This window comes from Rhinolophus hipposideros (assembly GCF_964194185.1).
Source record: "Rhinolophus hipposideros genome assembly, chromosome: 19".
Taxonomy (NCBI): Eukaryota; Metazoa; Chordata; class Mammalia; order Chiroptera; family Rhinolophidae; genus Rhinolophus; species Rhinolophus hipposideros.
The window spans coordinates 1,913,459-1,932,858 of record NC_138065.1 but is presented as its reverse complement, the minus strand read 5'-3'; the positions used below and the strand labels follow the sequence as shown (position 1 = coordinate 1,932,858).

At 56.4% G+C, this 19,400-nt stretch overlaps 3 protein-coding genes across 7 annotated transcripts in view; 1 reads left to right on the top strand and 2 right to left on the bottom strand.

Annotated features, from left to right (window-relative positions):
• Positions 1–161: 161 nt before the first annotated feature.
• On the bottom strand, positions 162–4,468 carry SCAMP3 (secretory carrier membrane protein 3). Of its 2 annotated transcripts, XM_081026447.1 has the most exons (9): positions 4,277–4,468; positions 3,861–3,938; positions 3,126–3,248; positions 2,917–3,037; positions 2,374–2,502; positions 1,759–1,918; positions 1,553–1,654; positions 902–1,019; positions 162–619 (listed from the first exon to the last, which is right to left on the bottom strand). In XM_081026447.1, the coding sequence occupies exons 1-9, from the start codon at positions 4,340–4,342 to the stop codon at positions 473–475; spliced, it is 1,044 nt and encodes a 347-aa protein (XP_080882573.1). In that variant the 5' UTR covers positions 4,343–4,468; the 3' UTR covers positions 162–472. The 2 variants fall into 2 exon arrangements, with proteins under 2 accessions (XP_080882573.1, XP_080882574.1); XM_081026448.1 differs by lacking the exon at positions 3,861–3,938 and having other exon boundaries at positions 4,277–4,449.
• A 558-nt stretch (positions 4,469–5,026) lies between these two features.
• On the bottom strand, positions 5,027–13,692 carry CLK2 (CDC like kinase 2). Of its 4 annotated transcripts, none has more exons than XM_081026443.1 (13): positions 13,389–13,692; positions 11,644–11,813; positions 10,742–10,961; positions 9,991–10,078; positions 9,575–9,641; positions 9,216–9,332; positions 8,288–8,454; positions 7,471–7,565; positions 6,776–6,905; positions 6,601–6,683; positions 6,354–6,433; positions 6,081–6,171; positions 5,027–5,547 (listed from the first exon to the last, which is right to left on the bottom strand). In XM_081026443.1, the coding sequence occupies exons 2-13, from the start codon at positions 11,811–11,813 to the stop codon at positions 5,362–5,364; spliced, it is 1,494 nt and encodes a 497-aa protein (XP_080882569.1). In that variant the 5' UTR covers positions 13,389–13,692; the 3' UTR covers positions 5,027–5,361. The 4 variants fall into 4 exon arrangements, with proteins under 4 accessions (XP_080882569.1, XP_080882571.1, XP_080882570.1 ...); XM_081026445.1 differs by having other exon boundaries at positions 9,991–10,075; XM_081026444.1 differs by having other exon boundaries at positions 10,742–10,958.
• Positions 13,693–15,429: 1,737 nt separating this feature from the next.
• Positions 15,430–19,400, top strand: part of HCN3 (hyperpolarization activated cyclic nucleotide gated potassium channel 3) — a 10,032-nt gene continuing 6,061 nt past the window's right edge. The window contains exons 1-2 of the mRNA XM_081026237.1: positions 15,430–15,787; positions 18,752–19,181. Coding sequence (XP_080882363.1) covers positions 15,504–15,787; positions 18,752–19,181 — 714 coding nt within the window. The 5' untranslated portion in view covers positions 15,430–15,503. The remainder of the gene's footprint in view (positions 15,788–18,751; positions 19,182–19,400) is intronic.

Here is a 19,400-nt window from a genome sequence, read left to right as displayed (position 1 = left end):
ACCCAGCCACCGGGGCTCTGCTGCCCCGCCCTGGACAGCTGGCAGTTCACACTAAAGCCAGGTCTGACCTTCCCTCGAGTTCACACTCCGCCCCAGCCCCCATCTCATTCTCTTTCTCTTTCACAAGGCCTAGTTCCCAGTAAAAATTCGGGAAACGGGAATTGGAGTTCCAGTTCCACTTTCTTTTTATTAAATAACCGAAGCAACAGCCTTGGCACAGCAGAGGGAAGCTGGGTTGGGGTGTGTAAGAGGTGGCAGCAGTGTGGCCTGACTGGGCGGTTGGGGGGGAGCAGTGACTGGGTCACAGTGGGCTCCTGCATCCCTAAGTCAGGTTCAGCAGTCACGGCGGTGGGGTTGGGGGCACTACAGAGGAGACATCACGTGGTGATGTCCCGCCAAGTCCCAGAGTCCGCAGGGCTGGGGGCCAGGTCAGCTCCCTCAAGTGGCAGGGCCAGGGCATCCCACTCAGGGCTCACGGGGCCCGGAAGGCATTTTCGGCAGCCCCGGCGGCCGCATTGGCAGCTGCGGTTCGCACCGCAGGGTTCGAGAAGACACCAGCCGCAAATTCTTGCTGCGCCTTCTGAAAGCTGGCACCTGTGCGGCGGTACAAGGAATGGATCTGCAAGTAGAAGGCAGAGACGTCAGGGCACGCTCCAGCCACGGTTACTGCACGCCAAGCTCACACTGCCACCACCACTCCCGAGCCTGCTGCTCTGGTTTTTCCTTTGTAGCTCCCCCCATACACACCCCACAACCCCCCCACCTCCACCCCAGCTCAGAGGTCCATTAGCCCAGAAGCCACCCATCAGCCTGGCCCTCCCAAGGTCCTCCTGAATGTTCCACCCAGGCCTCTAGGGACGTGAGCTCTCTCTCCTGGCCCCACCTTAGCACAGCCCCTCACCCGCTTTAGCATCACGATCCCCAGGACAGCGATGCCGGTGAAAAACAGGGCAACCAGGAGCATGAGCACAGCTACAGCCGGGCTGAACTTCAGCACCACCAGGGCCGAGATCCAGCCACTGTGGGGGGCAAGCACGTGGCGGTGAAGAAGGGCTCTGTCCCCCCAGCCTCCTTCCTGCTGGTGTCGCAAACATGCTCTGTTCTCACCCTCCCCATCGGGTGGCAGCGTTCACCCCCATCAGTCTGGCAGCTTTCCACACACCACCATCCCAAACTACATCCACAATGTTCGTAGTTTAATCCCAGCTTCTGAAACATTAGCTCCTAGCTCTGCCAGCTCTTCCAGACGTCCTCAATCCCAACAGCCCTTTCTTCTGTTGAAGATTCTCCCTCCCCTCCGCCACTGTGGTTACACAGACCTCCTCGAGGGAGCCTTCCCAGATTGACCGACCTTCTTCCCCTCATCTACGGCTGCCTAGAGTTCTGTCTAGGCTCTCTCTAGCTGGAAGGATGTCCTGTCTCCCTCGGTAAACTAGCACTTTCCAAGGATAAATACCACGCTTCCTTTTGCTGACCGACTCCTACCCCAGTACCCCGACTGGGCCTAGAGCAGTGGGAGGAAGGGATGAGGTCGGATGGCAGCCTCACGGACCTGAAGCCCCACCCTGGGATGCCAATGGCCTGGAGAACAAACAGCACATCCTGGGCGAAGAAGATGAAGAAGAAAACGAAGAAATTGAATGAACTGTCGCTCCTGCGAGGAGAAAAGTGGAGGGAGTGGAAGAAGAATTAGGGCTGGAGGGAGCAGAGCATGAGGGTCCATCCGAGTCCCCCCCATACCCCCATCCCCTAACTTACCGAAAAGCCTTATACATGGGGCGGTACCAGCAGACGAAGGAGCAGGGAGTAAAAAGGAGGGCCCAGAGGATAGAGAGCCCGAAGCCTGAGCCATTGCTGGTCTCCACACAGAAGCTAGCCAGGCAGGCAAAGAAATTCAGCAGAAGAGCCAGAGTGCTGCCTAAGGGACAGAGGGAAAGGACGATGGCTCCTCCTGGACTGCAGTGAGAGCTCCTTCCTGTAGAAGGCCACCCCACAGCCCTCACCTAGTGTGGCAGAATAAGGAAAGGAAGACAGCGTCTGCCTTCACAGAATCCTCAACTCACCAGAGGAGACAGAACGAGCCAATCCCCATCACATGTAACCCTCCCCTTTGCAAAGGCATTTAAAGGATTCCAAATCCGTTGATGCACAAGCAGTGGGGGAGGGCCAGAACATCCATTTGCTAGCAGGCTGGAGAGTAAGTTCTACATCCTGTAAGAGGAGCCACCCAGAAAGATCCTGGAGAAATTAGCCTTCAACTCCAACACTGAAGAGGGGTGAAGTGTCTAGCCCTAAGTGTGTGGGCTCCACAGCAGGAAAGATGTACAAGTTACTCCCTGTACTCTTCCTCCAGAAAGGGTTCTCACGACTCACACATCCAGAGGTAGTACATGGTGGATACTGTCTTCTGAAATTCTTGGGGAATCTCCATGGAGATATCCTGGAAAAAGCAGGGCTGAACTGGGCAAAAGGAAGGCAGAGGGGGCCAATTGTTCTGTCGAGCTGTAAGGCAAAAAGGCAGGGGGACCTCAGAAATGAACAGAGACCGAAGAAGATGTCTCCCCCTTGCTCCCACCCCTAGGTCCTCTCTTCTATCTCCAGTTCGGGGTCCAAGAAGATAAGGCAGGGAAGCAGTAACAACATTGAGTGTTATATTTACATCTTGCAAGCACTGGGCCAAGCACTCTCTACAAAGGACCCTGCCGAACCCCCACAACAGTCCTGTCAAATAGGTACAAATGTTACTCTCATTTTGCAAGAAACTGAGGCACTCAACGTGCCTAAGAGCTCACGGTTAGTAGGCAACAGCGCCCAGATTCAAACTCAGCAAGCTGGCTCCAGCGCCCGGGCTCTTAGGGTTCTTTCCTCCTTCGAAACTGTCAGAGGCCCTCCCCAGCCTACGAAGGCCCCGCTTACTAGCTGTGCCCCCCAGGGCAGCATGCTGCAGCTCTCGCTCTCTCCGGTCCAGCTCCTCTGCCTTCCGGTTGAGCTCCTCCTGTTTCTTTAGCAGTTCAGCTGTGGCTGCTGCAGCTGACGCCTGCCCAGCAGGAGCAGAGGAGGGAGACGTGAATCCGGGGTCCAGGGCTGGCCATGCTCCCCAAGTGCCTCCCACACAGCCCCTTTACCTGGGTGCTGTAGGAGCCATAGTTCTTGGGCTCTGTGGGGCTGAGTTTTCTCGCGGACTGCAAGGGGGGAGCCGGAGGTGCAGGCAACGGGGCAGGAGCAGGAGGCTCATAGGAGGGTGGTGGCTGTCGGGTATGGAGAAGACCTTAGAGACCATCTGGCCTCCGTAACACAGGAATCTAGTCTGCCTGAATACCGTGAGACCCACAACTCATAACCGAGGCAGCAGCCCGTCCCCCAGTTGTTAGAAGCTCCTTCTTGTGTTTATGTCGGAGAACTCCTTTAGACCTGCAGCACCCCTCATCACCCCACACCAAATTCCTTAGTCGGGACTCAAAGGACTCTTCTACCTGACTTCCATCACTTTTTAAAACTCTTACTAGTTCCTGTCTCACGGAGACAATAGATCTAGTCTCCCTCATTTCTTGCCTTGTAATTGTAAACCTAAGCCGAGTCTGTTTGCTCCTAAACTCCGACCAGCAACTCCATCCTTTAATTTCTTCAAAGAAGTCTCCGTGGACAGAGCCTTGGTTCAGGCCCTGCCAGAGTCCAGACCCTCCCAGGGCCAATACTCAGGCCTCCAACTGGATGGGTCCGTGGCCCTGGGGTCTCCGGAAGGATTAGGCATCCCGGCAAACCGGCCTCTCTCAGGGAGCAAACTTCCTTCCTTTGCATGCAGGAAAGTCCCCTGCACCCCCACAGAGCACCCTCGCCTTCCCTGCCCTCCTGAGTCTCACCTCCCGGGTCTCAAAAGGGTTGTAGACATCAAGCGTGGCATACTGCGGGCTGGGTCGGTGCTGGATTACAGCTGGGTCCTGCGGGCAGAGCTGAGGCTCAGCTGGCACCTGGTGCCTCCGGGGGAACTCACAGGGTCCCCTTCTAAATTGCCTGTGGCTCCAAGCACTGCACCTTGGGGGCCACGCTGTTGTCCCAACATTTGCTCCAAACCCTTCGCCCTACAAGTGCCAGTACCAGCTCCTTACAGGGGCAGGGCCCGCCCCTCCAGGGTGCTCACTGGTCTGGAGTCGCCGTCACCCCCACGTGGCGGCCCTCCCGCGGATCAAATGTCACCAGAGGGAATACGACTTAAACCCCATCCTCCGGAACCGAGAAGAGTCAACCCAGCTGCCCAAACAAGGCCGGCGCAAGTCACCTGAAAAGGGTTGTCAAGCTCGCCGGGCTCGGCGAACGGGTTTCCACCGTCTCTGTTTTGAGCCATATTTGCAACTGCGGCCTAGGCCGCCCCTGGCCTCCACGCCCCTGCCGCGGCAGTGGCGGCGGCTCTCCGCGGTCCCTCCGCTCCTCTCGGTCCGCCCCGCTTCGCTGGGCGCCGATTGGCTATCCCGACCGGAAGGGTCCCAAGGATCCCCGCAGCAGCAGCGGGTTGCGCCTGCGCCGGAAGGCAAAGCCGGAAGTGCCCCCACGTGACACCCCGAACCCAGTCTTCCAAGCCAAGGAGCGCCGCTTTCCCCCACGTGACTCCACCACTAGCGAACTACACCTCCCAGCAAGCTTCGCGTCCGAATCCGGGTCCGTCCGTCTCCCGAGATGTACGACGGGAGTCTTCACGCCGGTGGTGGCGGCCTCCCAGGAGCCCCGTTGATTTAAGTTTCTTTTCATCTGAATTTCTGGCTCTGTCCCGAGGGACGGACTAATGGCTATAGTAGTCGGACCCAACCCTCCTTACTCCAGATGGAAGAAGAGCCACCTTAGGGCCCTCCTCCGTTCCAGACTGCAGGAAGTAACACCCCACTCATCACTACCCTCTAGAGACAAACCGTTCAACTGGTGGCCTGACTGGTTAATTTGGGAGTAAGACGGGACACCCTTAATACCAAACTCGGAAAGGTTCCAACCTTCTGACCCCTGCAGCCCGGCGTCCCAAACCTCAAACTCCAGGGATGGAGGTCGGATGAAGCACGTCATTTTATTTCACAAAGACTGTACAAAATTCCTTATAAAACATGGGATGGATGCCACCTGGTCACCTCATTCTGCCCCATCCGACTCAACTGTGAAGGGGCAGGTGAGGGCGGGAAGAGTGTGGAATGGTATCGCGTCATGTACAAGGCAGGGTCCAAGCTCTCATATTTACACTATGTCACATATTCACAGGTATACAAGGAGCCAGGAGGAAGGAGTGGGCTCCGGCTCTGTTCTCTTGTAGAGAAAAGCACCAGTGTCCTGGACTGGGCGCCCACTGCGGTTACAGGTGCAGCGGGGCCCAGGGCCCGATCGTCACCGACTGATGTCCCGACTGGAGTCCCACAATTTGGCGCTGGGTGGCTCAGCCCGAAGGCGGGCGAAGAAAGGGTGCTGAAGGGCTTCACCCAAGCTCAGCCGCTTAGCAGGTTCATACTCTAGCATGCTTTCAATCAGATCGAAGAGCTGGTGGTGTTCCTCTGCCTCTGAGGTCAGATACCGCTGGTGATGGAGGGCGGGAAGAAGGTGAGGCACCACGCCTTACAGACCCTGCCTTCTCCTTCACGGCCCTAGCTTTCTTTCCATCTTGAGGCCCAAGGCTCTGTCTGCTTGTAGCCATTAGGAATGCTACCTGACCGCGACCGCTTCTGCTAGGACAGCTCAGCCTACGTTCCCACTAGCACCATGACTCCTTCATACTCTGGACGTTCTTTCTACTTGCATATGCTTGTCAACTTCATGAATCTTCTTTAGCTCCTCATTAAAACGTAAGCTCTTCAAAGGTAGTGTACTCTTTACTGTCTGGCCTAAGGAATCCAGGATACTGCTGTGATCTCTGGTTGGCTCAAGAAAGACACGGCTGTCTAATCTCCTTCCCTCCATAGAACAACTCCCTCTTATCTCTCTTCCATTAACCAAAGATGTCTTCTTTCAGTTTTCCTCCCCTTCTTTCCTAACCCTCTGCTTGTGAAATGCATTCCAGAAAACAAAACACCTCTGGGTGGTGGGCACCATTGATCCCCAGCCCAGCTCACCCGCAGTGGTTTGCAGTTTTCTCGAACGTAGCGCCCAGCTGATGTGTTCTCATCCCAATCCAGGTGACCCCGATAAAAATATTTCTGCTTCCTAGAGGGGAAGGGGAGGTTGTGGAATCAGGAGGTTCCTCTCGGGGGAGAATTCCCTTATTCCCCCATCTGAGAGTAGCTGGGGGAAGGGGAAGTGTCAAAGAAAAAAGAAAATGACGTGATATAGACCAATTTTGTGGCGAGAAAAGGAAAAGGGTTAAGTCCCTCCCACTCAAGGTTCACCTGGTCTTTCGGATCATCCGGGAAGGGATGGGACCCAAGATCCTTTCCATCATGGCGAGATGCTCTCTGTTGTCGTGGGTCTGGGAAAGAAAGCCAGAACTGAACGTGGGTCCGGGAAGGGGGTGCTGTGGACCAGCTGCCAGGAAGAGAGGCAACGTGGAGCAGTAAGCAGGCAGGGCCTCGGCAGACAACAGGGAAGTGTGGCAGCAGAACACCAGGTGGTCCTATGCACTGCCCGGCCACTTACTTGGAAGAGGGTGAAGCCCACATAGTACTCGAAGATGATGCAGCCTATGCTCCACACGTCACAAGGCTGTGACCAGCCCAGCTCTGGGAAGGAACACAGGGAACGGGTCACGAGGCTCAGGGGTGCCACCCTCGCCCGCACGCCCGCTGAGGCACGCGACGATGCCCCGCCTTACCGAGGATGACCTCCGGCGCTCGGTAATGGCGAGTGGAGACAATGGTACTGTGATGTTCATGGTCAAAGGTGGCACTGCCGAAATCTACCACCCGGACGGCCGTGCTCTTCACACTGCGCTCGTCTCGCTTCTAGGAGCAAAGCAGGGCGAGGATGGACCTCCGCACCACACCCAAGACTCCACCACCATCCTCGGAAGTGCTCTGAGCCCTAAGAAAGCACCTGTGCCCTCCCGCCTGCTCCCACGCACACTGGAGTCTCCTGCCTCGCAGCAGAGCGCTGCAGGAGGTGGCAGGGAGGGGACTGGAACAATTACGGAATAGCACGCAAGTCTGCCCCTGAAGACTACACCCCAGGCACGGGTGCAGTTTTTCTGCAAATACCTAACAGGTAGCGAATGAAGGGAGAGCTTCCTGAGGCGAGACCTCCAGGAACTCAGTTAGTCAAGGGAGCTGAGCTTTCCTTACAAAAAAAGAGAGGGAAGTCTAAAAGCTGGAACCTTAAAACCATTTCCACGCGACTGGAAAATTATCTGAGGTCCTTTTCCCAAGTTCTCCCCAATTTAAGTCTTCTTAAATCTCTCCCTTTCAATGTGTTCTAGTACTCTGGTTTTAGTTAGGCCAGGAGGAAAAAAGAGGACAGACAGGGCTAGGAGAAAGGAAAACTGGCCAAGGGGAAAGACCCTGTCCATCTTACCTTCTCGAGGTTGTAGGTGAGCTCGTAGTCTGAATTCACAAACAAGATATTTTCAGGCTTGAGGTCCGTATGTGTCAGCTTGTTATCATGGAGGACTGCAGGGGGAAGGCCACATCAGGGTCGGTCCAGGGGGCCAGGGCGAAGGGGCCCCAGACACCCGGGCTTGGTCACCCAGCTCAAAGCTGGCGAGGAGGCTGGTCCAGAATAGCTGGGCTGCTTCCTGCTCTACGTCCACAGGAAATGCCCAGTCTGTTCATGTAAGATATGTACGTAATCCTTAGGGGAAGCACTTGGCTATGGCTTGTATTTTTGTACTGACTCTTGACGTCTGTACCTGACATTTTGTGACTTCAACTCTGCCAAACCGTGCTGTTCCGGAGACTAAAGAGGAACTGTGTGTCCTGGCCTGGATTTGCTCCCTGGCCCCTGGGCTGCACCTGCTTTGCTGGGACTGGAGAGCACCCCAGCTCAGACACACGAAGACCTCTAGCTCGAACTGTCCTGTGGTCTCTGTGCTTGCTAACTGCCTCACACTTCCCAAGGGAGGGGAATGAAGGGAAAGAGATATTGAGGTGCTTTGACTTCAAAGGCTGTTTCCAGCTCCTGCTGGGCCAGATGTGGAATGAGAGCCATCAGAGCTGGTGAGGAAGTCAGCCAAGGAGTAAAGTCAGAAGAGGAGATGTCAACGTAACAGTGACTGTAAGATGTGCAGATAATCGAGTTGACTGTCTAGGGGTTTCGCCAGTGCACAACTGAGACAGAAGAGGCCCAATGGAGGGAGAGGCTGCCCACAGACCGCCTGGCCCGCCCCACTCACACTTGACGGCCTGGCACAGCTGGACGGCCATATGGCGCACTTGGTGGATGGGGTAAGGCAGGTAGTTGTTGTCTTTGAGGAAATCGAAGGTGCTAAGGCCCAGAAGCTCAAAGGAGATACACATGTGGCCATGGTAGTCAAACCAGTCAAACATCTGGACACAGAGGCTGGGAAGAGAGATGGGGGAAGGGAGTGGCTGATGAGCTCCCATCTGCCCACCCCACAAGGAGGGACTGCATACTAGCACTGCCCCCGAAGTTCCGTTCCGCTAGGGAATGGCCTTTCTGGCACAGCCAAGAAGAGATGGACTACCTGTCAAGCTTCAACCCATTTTCCTGCAGAATTTTAAATGGGTACAAAAATTCTATTTGCTGAAGAGCTGTTGAGTGCCAGGCTCCACTGCTGACCCTGAGCTGTCCAAGTGTCACACCTAAATCCTGATCCCAACCCCACTCCTGAAATTCACTCACCGTCAGCCACCGCAGGCCCACATTTGTACCTATTGTTTTTTTCTATCTTTGCTTATCACGCTCTTATTCTATTTTGGCTTATGGAATGTGTGTGAACAGAAATATTACATGTAAATGTCTGTGGCCTCATCATCATACTTCTAGGTGTTAAAGTTCAATTAATTTCTTGATGGAAATATTGATTCTCAGTCTCGGGGTCATTTCCAGGGCAAATCCCTACAGAGCCCACCATGGTGGGCTGGAGCCAAACTGCAGAGCAACCTACCGGCTCTGCAAACATGGGAAGTGGATCAGAGACCCGCCCTTCTCCAATGTCCTACTGCTCTCCCAGGATGGACTAGAGATGAATGGATGGAGGAGGAGGGCTAGGGTCCCCGCCTGCCTGACCCCGGTGGGGAAGGGTTCCCTGTGGAGGGGTGGAGGCTCTCAGACTCCCCACGTCCCCCGTGCTTGCTTACTTCTTGTTGTCAGGATCCTTCTCATTGATTTTCTCCAGCACATTGATTTCAAGTCGAGCTGCTTCCTTGTACTTTTCTACATTCTTAATGATCTTCAAGGCAACTCGAGCCCCGCCCCTGTGGGTTGGCAGAAGAGGCTTTTGCTGGGTTCTCAAGAACGTCTCAAATCGAATGGTGTTGTCTGGGCATTAAGAAATCCTACCTTTGCCTAATCAGCAAAGAAGCCCCAGATAACCCTCACTACCTCTTTCCTCCTAGCAGGTATGGTATTGCCACCTGAAGCGGGGTGGGGTGGGGGTGGTGCGTGTGTGTGTGTGTGTGTGTGTGTGTGTGTGTGTGTGTGTGTGTCTGACAGTTACCTGCGATGGTCGACACACTGTACAACTCGGCCGAAGGTCCCCTCTCCCAAGGTGCTTACAATTTCATCTGAAATAAAAAACAGCAGGGTCGGGGAGAGGGAGGGAGAGAAGGTGGGGAATGAGCTAAGTCGGAAGGAAAAAGGGTACAGCAACCTGGGGTGAGATGAAGGAAGGGGGAACAGATACAGATGCTCACAGGGGAAGAAAACCCCTGCATGAGTCCCACCACCTTTAACCCAGGGGCCATGAGAGCTGGGAGTGGACGACAGAGGTCAATTCTCAACAGCAACTCAAACCACCCAGATAAACAACACCACTGAGAAAAGGCAGAAAAGGCCGTGACTTGGGTTGGCTCGGGACGTTAGATGGCTATGGGACCATTACAGGCTATAGGATTGTTACGATTTGGCTTGTACATCGCTCTTGTAGCCAGTCCCCGACGTGGTAGATGAGGTGGCCCTCAGCGTCGTCCTCTACACTCTTGGCTCTCCGGCTGCTGTGCTGCTGTCGGGGGGCGGGGGGGGTCGGAGCAAGCCAGGTGTCGGAGCGGGGGCCGGAGGGAGGCGGGGTGGGTGGTGGAGGGCCACCGGTCACAGGCGCCCAGCCAGGGGGGACAGACGATGATGGGGGACAGTGGAAGGGAACACGTCAGATGCAGTAAGGCGGATCGGGGTGAGAAGAGAGAGCGGCGCACAACCCCAAGTCCCAAACCCAAAACGGGAACAAGGAGAGGCTCGGGCAGCGCAGAGAAGTGGTGTCGTTGCCAGTGTCACCCACAACCCCATGCTCGACAGTGCCCTTCCAGGTAGGCACAGCTCTCCCCTTGCCCCCTCCCAAGCCCACCTGTTGAGGGGGCCCTGGGGGGCGAAAGGCACTTCACAAGCAAGGGCCCCCTGAGAGGATGCAGGCCTCTGGGGGAGGAGCTGCTCCCAGCACAAGGCCCGCATGCCGGGGGGCACCGGGGTTCACAGCGCCCCGTGCCCATCCATCTCCAAAGCAGGTGCCAGGGCCCTCCGAGAGCCAGAGCGCTTCCAGGAGAGCAGACAGACTCAGCGGCCACCTGTGTCCATGCCCTACTGCTCCGCTGAGCACAAGGACACTTGTCACTTACCGGGCTCCCGGAGGGCTGGAGGAGGGGTGGGGACAGAGGGCTGGGCTGGCACTCACCGAAGACGAGCGGCTGAACGTCCGGCTGTGCCGCCTCCGCCGCCTGGGCTTCCTTCGGCTGCTGCGCTGGCTGCTGTTCTCCCGGTGGTACTCGTAGGAATGGCGGGAGTCCGCGCCATAGTAGGCGTCCGCCCGCTCCCGGCTGTAGTCGTTGCGCCTGTAGCTGCCACAGTATCGCCGGTCATACGCTCTCCGGTCTGATGAACGGTCATCATAGCTGCTGTGGGACAATAAACACCCATGAGGTGCATCTGTGCAGGCCACGCTCCTTGCCACACCAAGGATGACGTCTTCCCTCAGTGAGGACAAAAAGTACTGCTGGAAAAAGGGCTCTCAGACACTCAATAAGTCACTCCGACAGGACCAAGGACGACAGACGCGAAGGAACTAAGCACGAGGACGACGCACCCCCTGCTTGTCACCGGACCTCTGAAAAGACAGCGGCAGAACTACTGCTTTTTGGGGCCCTCCTCACCCCTGCACTGACTCAATGGAACAAACAGCCATTTCACTCTCGAGCCTTTCCTGACATCCAGCTTTGCTCCAAACTGTCCCTAAGCCATCGCTCCCCCTGACTACGCCACTAAGCTATTAAAACCATGCAGGCCTCCCAGTCTCGTCTATTGGCTCATCAGCCACTTCCAGCTCCCACTCTTTCTTTGTCTGGGACGTTACTCCCTTATCTTGCAGACCAGCTTGGATGCCATGCTGTCCATGCTGTTTTCCCCGAACCGAACCTGCTGGGTGCTTCCTCGGCCCCTCACTGTACCCCTTCCTCCGTGACAGCCCTCTTCACACCACAGGGCACGTGCCTCCTTTTGTTCTCCACCGGGAGCATCCCTTCTCCCAGCTGCTCAGCAGGTAAAACGACTAACCGAGGGACACCGAGTATGAGGCCTCACCTCCGGGAACGGACATGGTAGCTGTCTTCCCGCCGCCGCCGCCGGGGCCGGTCACTGCTACTTGACCAGGAGCGGCTTCTTCGCCTCTTATGCTTTCGGCTGCGATAGTGTTCGTGGTAACTCCCCCGGCTGCCTCGCTCTGAGGAGTGGTACCTTCGGGGATGGGGCATCTGGAAGGGAAGGAAAAACAAATAGTGTGGAAAGCTCGGAGATTTCAGAAGTGTCCCCAAGGACACAGGTGCTAAGCTGCTTTCTGCCTTTCTCTCTCTTTTTACCACCCACACCAACCTCCTCGTTCTTCCTCTGTACACACAATACCTCCTCAATGGAGTATACGTTCACCTTCTACCTCTGGGTGAAAACGCTCGGAAGCCTCCCCTCAGCCCGGGTCCCTTACTTCTGCCCCACTCAGTGCACTGCCCTCCTCTCATGTTCCTCCAACTTGGCTCCATGAAGACCTGCAGGCCTGGTCCACAGCTCATTACGAGAGAAATGGTGGAACTGGTGGCAACTGCCATAGTTCATCCTCGGCTGGGAATGAACACAGGTCTGTGCCAGCTGAGATCCTCACCACTCTACAGAATAAAGCTTTAGTATACACAGTTACGATAAATGTTTTCCAGTTATGAAAGGTGCATTTTATCTCCCCAAGTAGACCACCTGTGTCCTAAGAGCAGTAATCCCGTTTTCTAGGATTCTACGTACCGCAGTGTATAAGCAAGTTCTAGGGCCCTGGGTCTTAATCGCCTCTCACATCTGTAGGCAAACCGCCCTGGAGAGGTCCTGATACAGGCCGCCCCAGCTACCCGCAGCTTCCCACCTGGCCCCTCCCCTTGGTGCTTCGGAAGTACAGGATAACTGGCTTTTCATTAACATCAGCACCACCTGGCGAAGCGCCCGCCACCTTCCAGTTATTGGGATTGGAATGGGGTGGCGCACACATCCTTTTTTCCCTTCAGGGAAAGAATCAGAAGATATTTTAAATCGCTGTCACAATCCAGGAAGATGAGAACAGGAGGGCCGAATGACACGCATTAGGCCCAGAGACGGAAGTCTTGGTGGAGGGAGCGTTACTCGTGGAAAGGCCAACGGCTCCGGCATCCGGCTCCCACTCGGAGCTCCTTCTTTCCAACCTCCTCAAATTGAGGAGGAGGCTGGTATGTGATTGGTGCCTGGCCCCACGGGGCTTGCGGGAGGCCAAGACGGTGCAAGCACAAGACTCGCCCAGGTAACCCAACCTTGCCTAGCACGGCCGCACGGACGTCACCTCCCCACAGACAGCCTGCCACCAAGGCAACCCCACAGCGCGTCTCCAGTCTACAAGCCTGCTCAACTTCGGAGCCTTCCGTTTCCCTTTGTCACTCAGAAAATCCAGAACGAACGGCCGAAGTCACACTCCTTCCCTAGCCTCCGGTGACACGGTGGTGTCCTGCCCGTCTCCGGCCTCGGTTCAACTTTGACACGCTGCCCCTTCTCCGTCCTGGAACCACTCCCGTCCCTGCTCCATCACCCCTCCCACTCTGCTCCCTGCCAAGTGCCCCACAGGTTCCCCGGACCCACCTAAGGCGAGCCGGTCCCCTCGCACCTCGCCTGCCCCGCCCGCCCCTCCACGCTCCGCAGGTCTTCGGCGTCCTCCTCCCCTCCTCTCGCCTGGGTCCCCGGCCCCCAATTCCAGCCTCTGCCCGCCCGCCCCGCGGTCGCCATCTTCCCGCGCGACCCCGCGGCCCGCCAGCCCGCGCGCTCACCGTTCTGGCGGCGAGGCCCGTGCGCTTGTCCCACAGGAAGTCCGTGATGGCGGCGGCACTGCGGCCGGAGTCCCGGCACCCCCGCGGCGACGAAGTGCGGCTCCACCCCCCGACCCCGAGACCCCGGGACCTCCCGCCTCGAGCCCCGGCTCCGCTCCAGTCCCGCCCGCCCCGGCTCTGTCCCCGCCCCCAGGATCCGCCGGGCGCCGCTCGCACCGCCCCCGCCCGGGGCCCGATCCCAGCTGGGTCTCCGGCTCTGGCCTCTCCGATCCGCCGCCGCCACCGTGAGCGAGCACGCACACACGCACGCACGCACGTCCTGCGTCGCTTCCCAGGTCCCCCTGGGCTCCGCCCCCAGGGCCGCGCACGCCACCGCGTCCTCGCCGACTCGCTGGCGGGCGTCGACCCGTGAGAGCCGAGGAGGTTCCGGGGGCGGAAGTTCCTGGCGGTGGAGAGGGAGTCGCTGGGGCCCGCCCGCCCCGCCCCGCCCCGTGTCCTTCTCTGTCCCTTCTCGATCTTTTGCCCCTTTCATGACACTTCACTGGCTCGCTGAAATAGGTTCGGGGGGTTTCAAAAAAAACGGTTGTCATTTAGGGAGTGTCGCCGCTCCGCAAACCTTTTGAGGCTTGATGTTGAGGTCTGATTCTCCAACGCAGGTTGTAAATATGCAGTTCTGAAAGCAAGTCGCCCGTCTAACCACAGCACACGGGGACTCCCGCCGGTTCGCCTGAACAAAAGCTCTGCACGTGTGGGGTCGGGGCGGGGCCGGGGAGGAAAGGTTTGCGCTGGAGGGACGTGGACTCGGATGCCGAAAAGGGGGAGATCACTTGAGAACGCTATGTTACGTACTTACACACAATATAGGAAGTGTAAGTTTATTACATTGAAAAAAAGAAGAGGAAAGAGAAGACCTTGAGACAAACTGGGCAATGAGAGACGCTCTAGAAGGGACGGAGAAACAGAAAGGGAAATGAGAAAGAGCCTGAGGATAACGATTAAAGTCAGACTATCAGGGGAGCTGGGATGAAGGATTGTCAGATGGAGATTAGATCACTTAGCCAGAAATGGTTTAGGAAAAGTCCCCTAAAATAAAAAGGGAAGGGTAATGAAGGCACTGAGAGGACCGTGGCGAGTCCGCTTCCTCCTCCAAGTACACTTGCCCAGATCATTCGTTCGTTCAGCAAGCATTTGCTGAGTGCCCACTATGTGTCCGCACTGTGCCAGGTGTCAGGCTCCTGTTCTTGAGAGCTTCACAGTCTAGTGGGAGAGAAAGGCCTGTAAGCAGCTAAGGGCAGCCTTGTGAAAAAAGGGGACAGAAAGCTCTAGGCTAGATCCTACCTGGGAAATGTGTCTCTACGTTTCCGAGAGGACATGAGGTCTGAACCAGCTGTTGTGTCCTCAGGGTCCACTCAGGGACGGGCAGAGTTGCATTTGAAGGTTGGCAGAGTGAACTCCGAAAGGGAAACACTAGGGTGAGCAGTATGGAGAACGGAAGAAAGCAATGTGCTTAGAGTGTTGAGAGAAAGAAAGCGGAATGCAGGCAGTCCAGGAGCGAGAGTGGGGAAGAATCTCAAAAGCCATTCCCCACCTCTTCCATAGGTCCCCAATCCGTCGCCCTCCTCGGTGTCACAAGCCACAGCCACCTCCCGGGTTTCCCGCCATTTGAAAGCGTCCCCACCTCCCTGGCACTCTATGAATAAAAGCCCGTCACTCTAGGCCACGCCCTCTCCGTTGTTCCCGCAGCGTTTCCCCGCGGCCACCTCCCACACTTGGACAACCGCCGCTCTGCGCTAAGCCACGCCCACCCCGAGGCCCTCCCGGTACCGGCTTCGTTGGCTCCGCCTCCTCCACTGGAGGCTCTCGGACAGCCCCGCCCCCGTCTGCCCTGCCCAGCTTTCGCGCTGCCCTCGCCAGGGGGCGCCGCGCAAGCCGCCGGTCGCCCGCGGGGGAGCCTGTCACCACACCCCCTCTGCCCGGCACGCTGGCAGTTCCCAGCCGACTACGCCTCCGCTCCGAGCCCGCGGGGCTGCGCGGGCTCCGACTCCGGGAGGGGCCGGGGGGCCCGGATGGCCGCCGCCGGGTCTAGGAAGCCAGGCGTGTAAGCCGCGGGGAGTCATGGAGGCGGAGCCGCGGCCGACGACGGGGGCCGGCGACCGGGCGACCCCTGGACTGGAGGCGGTGCCTCCCGTCGCCCCGGCGCCTACGACTGCGACCTCGGGTCCGATCCCCGGGTCCGGATCCGGACTCGAGTCCAAGAGGAGGCAGCTCGGCACGCTGCTCCAGCCCACGGTCAACAAGTTCTGCCTTCGCGTGTTCGGTAGCCACAGAGCAGTGGAAATCGAGCAGGAGCGGGTCAAGTCAGCGGGGACCTGGATTATCCACCCCTACAGCGACTTCCGGTACTGGGGGCCCGGCAAGGAGGGCGGGGGACGCAGATCCCACCCCCACGGCCGCGGCACCGGGCCCGGGCCCGCCTCACCCTCCACGGTCACTTCATTTCCGGCCGAGGGGTTCCCGGGTGGGGCGAGTCACTTCCACCAGCCTAGCCTGGGAATTCTCAGTGACTTCTCAGGCTGGGGGCGCCGGAAGGGACAAGCAGACGCCGGAGACCTGGATTTCCCGGTTCAGGAACCCGGCACTCGCCGGGACCACAGGGGCTGCTGGAGTTAGGGGTCCTGCGTCCTCCAGCACTGCTTGCTGGGGACCTGGGCAATTATGGCATATTCCGAGGCTCGCGGTCAGCCTGATGGAGAAACCGAGCTCCGCTGCCCTCCACCCACCCTACCCCCTATTCCCACCCCTAGCACCTGCCTAGTTCGGCAAGGCAGGCTATCGGGAAAAAGAGGGACCCCTGGGGAAGGGGGGTGTTCTGACGGCAGTCTGGTCGCTGTCCCTGGTGCTGAAGGCGGGATGCGGCGGGGCATGGCTGGGGCTCAGCGATTGAGGCAGCGACGCGGGGGCAGGGCCACCGCCCAGGTGACTTGTCAGAGAAAAGGCACTGAGGGTGAGGGCAGGGCCATTTCACAGTCCCCATCGGGCTGTACCTCTACATCAAGGTCGCTAGGGGAGGAGAGCAATCCTGTCCTTGCGGGAAACGAAGGACAGCTTTTGGGTGAGGCAAGGAGATGTGTAAAGCACCTAACCCGGGGAGCGAGATGAGCCGAAGGGATGAGGTGTGAATCAGGAGTCTGGAAATGCAATTGGAGACCTAGACATCGTCTTGAATCCACGAACCTCCACATTCCCTAAATGTTCCTTTCTTCCATTATTTCTTCCATTCCCATCTCCTTTACTGCCTCATTCCCACCTCACCATGCCCCTTTTCCAATCTCCTGTGGATCTCCCTCCCCTTCCCCATCTCACCCTCTGATGTACCCCCCAGAAGCCATGTCTCTCCCTTATTATGGTGCTTCTTATCTGCCCTCTCCACCGCATCACCCGCCAGGCTTGTGCCTGCCTGTGAGCTGGCAGTGAAGTTGCGCGATGGCTAGGCGAACCCTCTTTCCCGCTCCTCTCCCAGCTCACAGTACAGGATTTCTCCAGTGGCCCAGGCGGGAGAGGAAGAGGGGGTCGAGGATTTTTTTTTTTTTTGGTTGATTGAAAGCACTTAATCTGAGGGGCTGTCTGGAGGCCTGTTGGGGACCACTAAGCTTCTTTTGGGGGCTGAAAGAATTGATTTTACAGTCAGAGGGGCTACGTCTGGGGTCAATGATGTGATTAGCTGCGTCCTGGAAATAAAACCATCATAGCTAATTGGGACCCTCAAATTGTCCGGTGTTTTTTGTTTGTTTGTTTGTTCTGAATGAGAGCTTCACCTAGCTCCTTCCCGACCTGTTCTTTCCACAGCTTCCACCACAGCAGTGTGGCTCTCCCCTGCTCATTCCCTTGCCTGGGCTCAGCCAGAGTCCCAGTGGGCACAGGGAGGTCAGGGGAGGAAAGGAGGGCGGAGCTTCAAGCCTAACTGCCCCAAGCTTTCCTGTGGAGCTTCTCCATGGACAGCCCTGTCTGAAGTGCTGTGGAGGGGGGTGCAGCATCCCTGAAAAGCTCAGTTTAGATGGGAGGCAGGACAGACCACCCCCAGCCTGGGACACAGTAGAGCAGATCCCAGCAGAGAAACAAGAACCATGGGCCCGACTGGTTGGGAAGAGGGATGGGGGTGGGGAAGGCAGGGGAGGGGGTGAAGTACTACACCAGGAATGGGCAGATAGCTGAGATGGGGGAGCAGCAACCTCTTGAGGAGTCTCGGAATAGAGTGGGTGAGTCACACCACCAGCTAGTGCTTGTACAGAACTGTCACAGCCATCGTCTCAGTGCATATTTTTTCAACAACCCTGTGAGATTAGCACAGGGAACTTGATTTTTAACTTTAAAAACATTTAATAATAGTGACATATCATATACATAGTAAGGATATTACATATATATTAAGAAGATATATATGTATATATTAGGAGTATAGATAATAAGGATTCTATACATAAGATATATAGTAGATATATATAGATATAGTGTATCTATATATATATATATACATATATATATAGTAGATATGGAGAGAGTGGTATAGTATATAGTGGACCATGTGATTGAGATGTTATATATGTATTATGTATATACATTATATTTGAAATATATATATTATATATATTATGTAAATATATATATATATATATATATATATATATATATATTTGAAAGAGTAATTCTAAAGCACACTCTCAAATCACAATGTAACAACTATCTAGGTCAAGAGTGGGTACCCTATATGCTCCCTACTGCCTTCACATTCCTTTCCCACACCTACTATTATAACTTTTATGGTACTCATTTTCTTACTCTTCTTTGTAGTTTTACCATTTTTCTGACTCCCTAAATTATGCACTTGAGTTTGGCTGCTTTTGAACTTTGTACAAGTGAAATCATCCGATGTGTGTGCTTTTGTTTCTTGCTTCTTTTGCTCAACATTAAGTATGTGAGACGCACACATACTGTGGACGTGGCTGCCGTTGGATGCTTTCACAGTTGCAGAGTATACTGGGGCATGAACAGATCCGATGCATTTATCTCATTTATCTACAGTTTTCTACTGACGGACACTCAGGTTGTTTCTGGATTTAACACTGCTATTCCGGTACATACCTCCTCCAGATAATGGAATTGCTGGGAGTACAATGTTTATCTCGACTAGATAATACCAAACTATTTTCCCAAATGGTGGTCCAGTGTCCACTCCCAGCAGCTGTAAGTGGTCGGTCCGTGGCCTGTATCGTTGCCACTCGTGGCCAGGGCAGACTATCTGCTGTCAGTCTAGTGGCTGGTGAACTATCACTGTGGTCTCACTCCCCACTCCACACCCACTTTAGGTTTTACTGGGACCTGATCATGCTCCTGCTGATGGTGGGGAACCTCATCGTGCTCCCCGTGGGCATCACCTTCTTCAAGGAGGAGAACTCCCCGCCTTGGATCGTCTTCAACGTCCTGTCGGACACTTTCTTCCTGCTGGATTTGGTGCTCAACTTCCGCACGGGCATCGTGGTGGACGAAGGCGCCGAGATCCTGCTGGCACCGCAGGCCATCCGCACACGCTACCTGCGCACCTGGTTCCTGGTTGACCTCATCTCCTCCATCCCTGTGGATTACATCTTCCTGGTAGTGGAGCTGGAGCCGCGACTGGACGCCGAGGTCTACAAAACGGCGCGCGCCCTGCGCATCGTGCGCTTCACCAAGATCCTCAGCCTGCTGCGGCTGCTCCGCCTCTCCCGCCTCATCCGCTACATCCATCAGTGGGAGGAGGTGGGGCAGGGAGGTGGGCAGGGGGCTCGCGGACCCCCTCCGGGGGACTCCGGGGCAGCTGGGGCTTCTGAGGGTGGCGTCTCCAGTCTGGGGGAGAAGCAGGAACAGAAGGGGTCCAGGGGTGGGGCCCCGAGGTGACCGCGGTGCTGCAGCACGGCGGAGCACAGCTGCTGGGCAAATACTTGAAGGTTAGTTGGACTCTGGGAGGAAGACGTGGGA

What these genes read in the sequence shown, in the direction of transcription:
- SCAMP3 (XM_081026447.1), bottom strand. Translation starts at nt 4,342, where the DNA reads ATGGCTCAAAACAGAGACGGTGGAAACCCGTTCGCCGAGCCCGGCGAG. An exon ending in AGCTTGACAACCCTTTTCAG is followed by an intron (nt 3,939 to 4,276) that starts GTGACTTGCGCC and finishes CTCTGCCCGCAG; the next exon opens with GACCCAGCTGTAATCCAGCA. An exon ending in TGCCCTGGGGGGCACAGCTA is followed by an intron (nt 2,503 to 2,916) that starts GTAAGCGGGGCC and finishes TTTGCCTTACAG; the next exon opens with CTCGACAGAACAATTGGCCC.
- CLK2 (XM_081026443.1), bottom strand. Translation starts at nt 11,813, where the DNA reads ATGCCCCATCCCCGAAGGTACCACTCCTCAGAGCGAGGCAGCCGGGGG. An exon ending in CGTTCAGCCGCTCGTCTTCG is followed by an intron (nt 10,079 to 10,741) that starts GTGAGTGCCAGC and finishes GCCCCCCGACAG; the next exon opens with CAGCACAGCAGCCGGAGAGC. An exon ending in AAGGATCCTGACAACAAGAA is followed by an intron (nt 8,455 to 9,215) that starts GTAAGCAAGCAC and finishes CTCTCTTCCCAG; the next exon opens with CCTCTGTGTCCAGATGTTTG.